The 10,119-nt window shown below is 44.2% G+C and overlaps 1 protein-coding gene across 4 annotated transcripts in view; it reads right to left on the reverse strand.

The window, feature by feature from the left end:
- pex6 (peroxisomal biogenesis factor 6) overlaps positions 1-10,119 on the reverse strand; it is an 81,411-nt gene that overhangs the window by 8,048 nt on the left and 63,244 nt on the right. For 3 of the 4 annotated variants that reach the window (XM_084055237.1, XM_084055239.1, XM_084055238.1), the window contains 9 exons: positions 9,136-9,311; positions 8,218-8,301; positions 7,452-7,584; positions 6,817-6,956; positions 6,421-6,523; positions 5,367-5,575; positions 3,595-3,781; positions 1,912-1,979; positions 920-1,052 (listed from right to left, as the gene is read on the reverse strand). In XM_084055237.1, the coding sequence (XP_083911363.1) occupies positions 920-1,052; positions 1,912-1,979; positions 3,595-3,781; positions 5,367-5,575; positions 6,421-6,523; positions 6,817-6,956; positions 7,452-7,584; positions 8,218-8,301; positions 9,136-9,311 (1,233 nt within the window). The remainder of the gene's footprint in view (positions 1-919; positions 1,053-1,911; positions 1,980-3,594; positions 3,782-5,366; positions 5,576-6,420; positions 6,524-6,816; positions 6,957-7,451; positions 7,585-8,217; positions 8,302-9,135; positions 9,312-10,119) is intronic. The other variant, XM_084055236.1, reaches the window with a different exon arrangement.

Here is a 10,119-nt window from a genome sequence, read left to right on the forward strand (position 1 = left end):
CAGAATGCTTTAAAAAGTGCCTTTATTACCTTTATTTAACCAGTAAAATCACATTGAGACCATAGTCTCTTTTACGAGTGTGCACTGGCCAAGAGAAGAGGAAAATAAATGTTACACAGCTCTGCCAGTAACAACAAGTACAGGACATGACAAAGACAAACATATAACATCCGTAATGCCAAGAAAAACCTACTACCAGGGAGGCTCAGAGAGAGTCTAAATAGCTCACCATTAACAGACTAATAAAAAAAAACTAATAAGAACAATACATATCATGAAACTACTAAACTAATATAAACTAAGATCACAGCGTTTGCTACTCGTCAAAGCAGGAGCAATGGCTGGAGAGTGTGCCCATGGCGATCCTCTTAAAAGTGGGATCAAAGAAGCCAGTTTTAATCTGGTCTGTAGGTCATTCCACGACCAGGGCCCAAAAAACTATTTTTTCCCTGCCTCAGATTTCGTACTATTGGGTACGACATGGCGCATTCAAGCATTTGATTTGAGGTTAAGCAAATTTTGGACTAGTTCAAATTTTGAACACATATAACTTCAGAACAGGATCAGAACACATAGTGAACCTGTGAAGCAGCATATTGTCCTGGGCATAAAGTATGCAGCACTGTCTACAGATATCTATCATCATGCAGAAAAGCATGGTAAAAATGTGGCCAAGGTACTTTATTTCCTGTCACACAGATAGATGACTGTCACATAGGAGTAAGGCTGGGAAAGCCCATTTCTTGTCCTCATGGCTTCTCACTATCATGACACTACTCTTTATTGCATTATAAATGATGTCATGATCATTGCCATAATTTGAGCAAACCTTCAATAACTGCTGTAACCGTCCACTGTGTGGACTCAGAACGACCAGATCATTCTGAGGTCGTATGATCATCATCATCATCATGTTTACCTTTGGAGCTCCTACAGCGGAGGACAGCGCCGCCTGCAGGCTGTCCAGAGCACTGCTGAAGTCCTCTGTGTGGACGCTGACACCACTGGAACATAGAAGCTCTTCCTGCTCCAAACTACACACTACTGATACACTACACACACACACACACACACACACACACACACACACACACACACACACACACACACACACACACACACACACACACACACACACACACACACACACACACACACACACACACACACACACACACACACACACACACACACACACACACACACACACCCTCTTAAAGCACTGTTTCTCAAACTTCTTCATGTTAAGGACCTCCAATGTAATAACCAATGTCTTAAAGCAGTGGTTCTCAAACTTTTTCATGTCAAGGACCCCCAAATTTACACTTATTAGCCCGCGGACCCCCATTTGAAAAGATAAGCCAGGGACCCCCATAAGAGAAGATTTATACGGCTCTCTAGTAGTGATTCTCTACCATTTTAATATCAAAGAACCCCCAGTTTGACATGCATTAGGCTACGGACCCCCATTTAATGACATTTCTATCTCTGGGACCCCAATTCATATTGTAAAATCAATGTTAACTTAACTCTGAGAGTGTACAAATGGAACCAAATGGACCCGTTAGGGTCCATTTGGTTCCATTTGTACACTCTCAGAGTTACAGACCCATAAGGGTCCATTTGGTTCCTGTCCATCATTTAGCTGGGTACCCCCTGGAACCCCCTCAAGTACCCCTGGGGGTCCCCGGACCCCACTTTGAGAACCAACGTCTTAAAGGACATGCCATGACTTCCAAAAATACTTCCAATACTTAGCATCAAAGATGAGTGAGTGAGTGAGTGAGTGAGTGAGTGAGTGAGTGAGTGAGTGAGTGAGTGAGTGAGTGAGTGAGTGAGTGAGTGTGTGTGTGTGTGTGTGTGTGTGTGTGTGTGTGTGTGTGTGTGTGTGTGTGTGTGTGTGTGTCTCACCACAGTCTCCTGTGTGCTGCTCTCCCAGCCTCAGTCATCAGAACACAGAGATCTCCTAAAACTAAACCCTGAAAAAAAGAAAAGAAAGAGACTGAACGGTTAGGACAGAACAACCAAAAACTAAAGAAAAAGAAGAATAAAACCAACATAAAAAAGGGGAAACTATACTATAACTATATATACTATAACTATATATACTAATATACTACACTATACACAGTACGTGTTTGGTAATAAAATACAATATATATTTTTATAAATCTAGACTGGACAATTATTTTGTACAACCTTTTCTCCCCAATGTAGTCGTTATGCTAATTAATTCTCTCCTCACACATGTCTGTGTTGTCACTGCTGTTGTTTCCTACTGACTCACCTGTCAGTGAGGAGCCCCCAGCAGGAGGACGTAGAGCCTTCGTCCTACTCCTCCCGCCCCACACTCCCCGCTGACAGGTGTCTATGTATGTGTGACAGGTTCTATGTTCCCCCACTAGGGTTAGGGTTAGGGTTAGGTTAGGCCCTATGTTCCCCGCTCTCTCTAGGAAGGCGGGGAACTTGTATGACATAGATGCTGGACAAAGCCGAATGCACCATGGTGGATTCTAACCCACAACCTCTGTGGTGATGGGCAGGACTTTACCACTGAGCCACCCGACCTTATATGATATAATAATAATAATAATAACTAGAAAAAGTGCTCCTCGGAGAACAAGTCTCCGCCAGCAGACTTGTGTTGGGAATGTTGGGAATGTTCTAATTCTTATGTTCTAATTCTTACAAAAAATAGAACATGTTACTGTGTCATAGTAACATGACACAAGTGTCCTATCCGTCTGTATAAGTGTCCTATCCGTCCTGTCTGTATAAGTGTCCTATCCGTCCTGTCTGTATAAGTGTCCTATCCGTCCTGTCTATGTAAGTGTCCTATCCGTCCTGTCTGTGTAAGTGTCCTATCCGTCCTGTCTGTGTAAGTGTCCTATCCGTCCTGTCTATGTAAGTGTCCTATCTGTCCTGTCTGTGTAAGTGTCCTATCCAATTGTTACAGTATCCGCCATTTCTCAGCCATTTCGTGATTATTCCTGTCTTACCTCACTTTGAAAGAGGCACAGACTCTTTCAAAGTGACACATGTATTTATAGGCCGCTATACGTCACTAGCCAATCAGATCACACTATTTCACCGTATTGTCACGTGTCACGTGAGGCTTGACCAATGTTAGCTTGGCCGAGGGGGGGGGACGGAAAGTGAAAACATATATATAACAATAATAACTCACAGCTGTCTGTTTGGTAATATATTATTATTATTGTCTCCGCCAGTATGGTGGAGAGTATGTTTTCGTCTCCGTCCTTCCGTGTGTCTGTCCGTCTCAGCCAAGCTAACATTGGTCAAGCGTCACGTGACACGTGACAAATACGTTGTCACCAATGCTTTGATTGGCTAGCGAGACGCATGATGAAATAAAAAACCTATAAATAGGTGACGCACTTCAAAAAATCATCTATATTTTTTGAAGTGAGCTTCCATCAGCCAAGCTAACATTGGTCAGGTGACATGTGACAATATGTAATAAATAGGTAAGACAGGATTAATCAGGAACAGTACTGGCGGAGACCTGTGCTCTGAGGAGCACATTTTCTAGTTAATATTAGTATTATCATCATAATAATATTAATAACTCACCGCTGTCTGCTTGGCCAGCAGTGATAGGCTCACGTCCCGGCCCAGGGGGAGGGGCTTGCTGAGGCTCTCCAACATGCCCCTCCTCTCCTCCTCACCGGGAGCAAACAGAGACACCTGGTGGACAAACACCTGCATGACATCTGGACACAAGTCCCTGGGACTGGACACTGTCGCTATGACGACCACACTGTGAGAGGAGAGGAGAGGAGAGGAGAGGAGAGGAGAGGAGAGAATTGCAGTCTGTTTAGAAATAGATATATTCGGGCGACTGCAGCCTGTTGCTGTGTGTAAACCAGTGTAAATAGCTCTATATTGTGATGTGTTCTCTCTCCTGATAGGCTTAAATTGGCAACCCACCTGAAAGTGTATTTTCTGTTTACTAAGGAGATGGTGAGACCCCTGTTATAATAATCACAATATAGATCTATTTAACACTGTTACTGAACAAAACACAATATAGATCTATTTAACACTGTTACTGAACAACACACAATATAAACCGCTCACAAAATGTAAGGAAACTTGAATTTGGGCCATAATATCTCCCCTTTACTAATACCAATCAGTAAAGTGTTATATATAATTTTTATCAGTGATTAGTCACCTTTACAACGAGGTATAGCTTGTAAGCATCGGACATTCATGGAATGAGCAACACAGGCAAACGTGTGGGTAGCGCCGAGCAAAAATGTGCCAAAATCACCCAATATGCTTTTGCTGGTAATCACTCTTGTTTTGAGCGACCTGCCAGCACACACCTGCTGAGAGGTGGGTTCTGCAACTTTGCGTTCTGCAACATGGGTTCTGCAACTTTGTTGAGTTTGTGTTGATGCTCCAAGCAGCAACACTGCCCCCATGGAAAGATGCCACGTTTGTCCCTTCAGGATAAGGCCCGTGCAATAGGGAAAGTGAAGCTGGTGTTCCGTTACGCAGATTACGCATTATTTGATGTCAGCCCTGGTACCATTTGCAGGCAGGTGTGTGCCAGTCACAGGTGTGTGACTGTCACCTGAGCATGGGCCCTGCAACTTTGACTGTCTTTGGTTCCGTTGTGCAAATCTTGCCTGTAAATCTATGGTTCCTCAGTGAAGCAAGGGGTCTGGGTTGTTGTCTTCCTTGTTTACTTCACCAGTCTCACAGAACTTAGTCCTAAGTTTGTAAATGGTACCAGGGCTAACACCAAATAATGCTGTCACTCTGCATAACGGAACACCAGCTTCACTTGCCCTATTGCACCATGGGCCTTATCCTGACAAAAGTGTCATCTTTCCATGGGGGCAGTGTTGCTGCTTGGAGCATACACAAACTCAACAAAGTTGCAGAACCCATGTTCAGGTGCCAGTCTCTCACCTGTGAGGCAGTCACACACACCTGTGACTGGCACACATCTGAAGCCCATTAAATGTCATGAATGTCACGACATTGAATGTCAGCAGAAAGGACATTTTGGCACATTTTTGCTCGGTGCTACCCTCACGTTTGCCTGTGTTGCTCATTCCATGAATGCCCGATGCTTACAAGCTGTACCTCGTTGTAAAGGTGACTAATCACCGATAAAAATGATATATAACACTTTACTGATTGGTATTAGTAAAGGGGAGATATAATGGCCCAAATTCAAGTTTCCTTACATTTTGTGAGCGGTTTAGATCTATTTAACACTGTTACTGAACAAAACACAATATAGATCTTTAAACTTTGAACATAAAAAGGTTGTGTTTAAAGCCGCACATATCATTAACCCTTAAACCTTTACACTAGTGACAGTTTACCTGTGTGGGACGTTGGTAATGAGGTCACAGAGGGTCCCCCAGACACGGCTGTCCCCTGGGGGTCCGTCTTGGGCCCCCGGTGGGGCCAGGAGCCGCAGGTTTCTGAGCAGGAGGACGCAGGGTTGATGGTTCGAAGCCCGCTGGAACAACGCCCTCAACCTGACCTCACAGGCTGCTGCTGTCTCCCCACACACACTCACACAGTCTGCCTGTAATACACAACAATACATTTAGAACACACACACACACACTCACACAGTCTGCCTGTAATACACAACAACACATTTATAACACACACACACACACACACACACACACACACAGTCTGCCTGTAATACACAACAATACATTTATAATACACACACACACACACACACACACACACACACACACACACACACACACACACACACACTTACACAGTCTGCCTGTAGGGATACACAACAATACATTTATAATCATATGTGGTCAAAATGCATGCTGCGTGGAACATCAGACGAAGGGAAGCGCTCTCTCTCTCTCGTACCAACAGCTGGGACAGGAATTTACTTCCTGAAGCCACACTGACACAATCACACTAAAGCACGTGTCGGCCCCATACACAGGGGGAGGGGACGCATGCTGCACGTGATTGTGTGAGTGTGGCCTCCAATCCTGACACACAGACACAGTCAGTCGCGCGACTCTCACGCAGCTCACTGCTGCTGGCTGTGTTAGAGGCACTCGTCAGCGATGATGAACGCACCGTGATGGTGCAAAATATGCCGTGAACATCCCAATCTGGTGGATAAAAGCAGCGCAGCACAGGGCACCAACCTGGGGGGGGGGGGGGGGGGCACCAAAAAACGTGAAGAAAAAAAAACGGCGAAAAACTGCAGAATTTAGAAGCAGGGACTACAACACTGAAACGCGCCGGTGAATCGTCCTTTTTTCTCGCGCAGCGCAGCTCTTGGCAAGACACATTCAAATGTAATCCTAGCCCTCATCTCACTAAGTTTAGGTGTAGTAGTAGTAGTAGAGGTGTAGTTTTAGGTGTAGAAGAGATAGTGTTTACCTTCAGAAGGTGGAGGTGGAGTCTCCTGCAGGCTGCTCTGACAGCTGTAGTTTTACCTCCTCCTCTGGGACCCTGTAGCAGCACCGTGCACACACACACACCACTATGACACACACACACACACACACACACACACACACACACACACACACACACACACATGCACACGCACGCACACATCAAATTTCAAATACATCTCATCTTTAATATTAAATATTGTATGTTGTAAAACTTAAAGTACCACTGCACACATTTTCAATCATATATTCATGTAATTGCCAAACTGTTAATAAAGTATTCAATCAAATGAGGTTGTGTGACTCAACGTGTTGTCTTTTACATTCAATACAGCGTTGACCAGTACAACCACATAACTGTGTGTGTGTGTGTGTGTACCTGTGTGTGAGGTGTGGTGTGATAACAGAGGTCAGAGTGTCCACAGTAGAGGTCAGACCAGCTGGACAGACACTGTTGAAGAAGAGAGACGCGTCTTCACCTACACAACACCATGGAGCCTGACTGTTTGTAGACGCTCCCTACACACACACACACACACACACACACACACACACACACACACACACACACACACACACACACACACACACACACACACACACACACACACACACACACACACAGGTTAATGTATTGTATGTACTGTAAATGTAATATAGTAAATAAATCATTCTATCATGGATGTTCATTATGAGTGTACCACAGCCTAGAGAGGGAGTGAATCTCTGGTATAATTATCCTCTTGTGGATAAAGGTTCATCAACTAAAAGACAAGTCATTTTATGGTTGGTTTGCCGATCTACAAGCTCACAGTTGTGGGCTTGTACCTCGTGCTGTTTAAATTGAATTCTAGTCGATTAAATCAACTAAAGTCTTATAATATTTAGTCGACTAAAACAAAAACATTTCAACAGATGACTAAAGTATGACTAAAACTAAATGGAATTGTATTCAAAAACCTGAATCAAAGTGAACACTGGCTAAATGCAGCATAAATGAAGTATTATTGTTACCATATAGAGGGTGGTGTGTTGTCTGTCTGCCAGGAACGCTGCTCTGCTCTGCTCTTCTACATCACTTCCTACAACCTTCTGTTCTTCTTCAGGTCCTACAACCTTCTGCACTCTGAAGTGAACTGTAGAACACCTGGAGGAGAAAAGATGAAGTGAACTACAGAATTATTGTGGCCTCCTGGTGGCGCTATAATAGGCCAATGTGAAAAGGGTGTCATTTCTTCTTAGGCCTTTCACCGCAATCACACACTGCATTCATGATTTGAGGCATTTTGTTGCAGAAATGTGTTTCGCTAAATTAGACCTGATGGTGGCGCTATAACAGGCCAATGTGAAAAGGGTGGCATTTCTTCATCGGCTTAGTGGGAATGCTAAGTGCAAAATTTCATGGATTTGATTTTGTTCATAACAGACCTATCCTGCAGACTTTGGAAGCCAATGTTAGCCAATTAGGATTGAATATGAAATATCGGACAGATGCGTGTTGATCACATGACTATAGAGATACTGTGTACTGATTTGCGTGATGTTTGGACGAAATATGTAGGAGTAATATAAAAGAAATCGGCCTCCTGGTGGCGCTATGACAGGCTGATCTGAAAGATTGGGGGCAGAGGTTCTGCTTTGGCATCCAGGGTGTGTGTGGACAGTTTGGCAGTGACCGGGCCAACGGTGCCGGAGATTAGCTGCTCACAGACAGAAGGACGGACGGACAGGGTGCAAAACATACTCTCTCGCCATGCCGAGACAATAATAATAATAATACCTGTTTATTCCATCTGTGTTGTGGTGTAGCAGGTCAGGACAGTGCTGAGCAGGAACCGTCAATACGTCTCCCTCACTGACCAACCTGACAGACAGACAGACAGACAGACAGACAGACAGACAGACAGACAGACAGACAGACAGACAGGTCACAATGTGTCCATAATTATATCGTTGCTGTCGGGGCAGAAAATTAAACGTTGTTATGTTTTTCTTTTTTGTAGATGAATGCCCTACTTCGTCCTCCAATAAGAGTGTCGCACAAGAGTTGTGAAACTAGCTAATAAAACAAAGGGAACAGTTTTGGACATGCAAGGTTTTATTACAAAGCCTAAAAGACAAACAGAAATGACACAATTAAACACAATTATTAAATCCTTAATCGCAATGATTTGAGAGACAATTCATCTTCAACTTAAATGTATAATGGTGACAGCCCTAACCAGAACGGCATAGACTGGTATACTGGGCAGTGGCTCAGAGTTAGAGATAAAGTGTCCTTGAGCAAGACACTGAACCCCTAATTACTCCTGATGAGCAGGTTGGTGCCTTGCATGGTTTCCTCCTCCATCGGTGTATGAATGTGTGTGTGAATGTGTTTATGAATGTGTGTGTGAATGTGTGTGTGTGAATGTGTGTGTGAATGTGTGTGTGAATGTGTGTGTGAATGGTGAATGTAATACACAATCTATGTAAAGCACTTTGGATAAAAGCGCTATATAAATGCACCATTTACCATTTTATTTACCATTTACCATACTGGCCTATACCGATGCCAGCAATTTACTCAGTATATCGGTAGCTTTTCCGATACTGGTATTGTTTTTTTGTTTGGAACAACTCTAATCATTACCTTGGTACGGTTAAGTGGCGCTGGAGGAGGTCGTCATAGCAACCGTGTCGCTTACAGTGTCATTACCTGGGTACGGTGAAGTGGCGCTGGAGGAGGTCGTCATAGCAACCGTGTTGTTTACAGTGTGGACAGAGGACAGGCTGGATGTGCAGCTCCGAGCCGATTGGAGGACGGACGCTCAGACATTCACTGTCTGACCTGCAGAGGGAGCCAGCGCTCTGCAGACGCCCCGGCTTCCATCTCTGCAACGGAACAGAGAACAGCAGTGTTGATAATAAACAGCAAAATAGTTATGGTTTAGTTTGATGGAGGAGGAAGGCTTGATTACAGGGTGCAGGCAAATAACATGACAACGTTTCCATGTCAATACATCTTCATCAGGTCATACCATGAAGAGACTACACACAGCTTAAATACAATACATCTTCATCAGGTCATACCATGAAGAGACTACACACAGCTTAAACACAATACATCTTCATCAGGTCATACCATGAAGAGGCTACACACAGCTTAAATACAATACATCTTCATCAGGTCATACCATGAAGAGACTACACACAGCTTAAATACAAGTGAGGAACAGGGGCAGGCCCGTGGTTCTCAACCTTTTCATGCCCCGACCCCCCAAAATAATCATATGGGAACTGGGGACCCCCCAAAATAATCATATTTGAACTGGGGACCCCCCAAAATAATCATATGGGAACTGGGGACCCCCCAAAATAATCATATTTGAACTGAGGACCCCCCACCCCGATAAGCACTTGGAATTGTAGGAGTTGAGGCATTACATTTTCGGTTCCACAGATAAATATTGTGAAATGGTAAAATGGTAAATGGTGCATTTATATAGCGCTTTTATCCAAAGCGCTTTACATAGATTGTGCATTACATTCACACATTCACACACCGATGGCGGAGGAAACCATGCAATTAGGGGTTCAGCGTCTTGCCCAAGGACACTTCGACACTCTGGGGGGGAGCCCGGGATCGAACTGGGGACCTTGTGGCAGGAGCGGACGCACCGTAGGCACAGTCAGGCCCGTG

Source organism: Gymnoscopelus microlampas (assembly GCF_963454915.1).
Source record: "Gymnoscopelus microlampas genome assembly, chromosome: 4".
NCBI classification, from domain to species: Eukaryota; Metazoa; Chordata; class Actinopteri; order Myctophiformes; family Myctophidae; genus Gymnoscopelus; species Gymnoscopelus microlampas.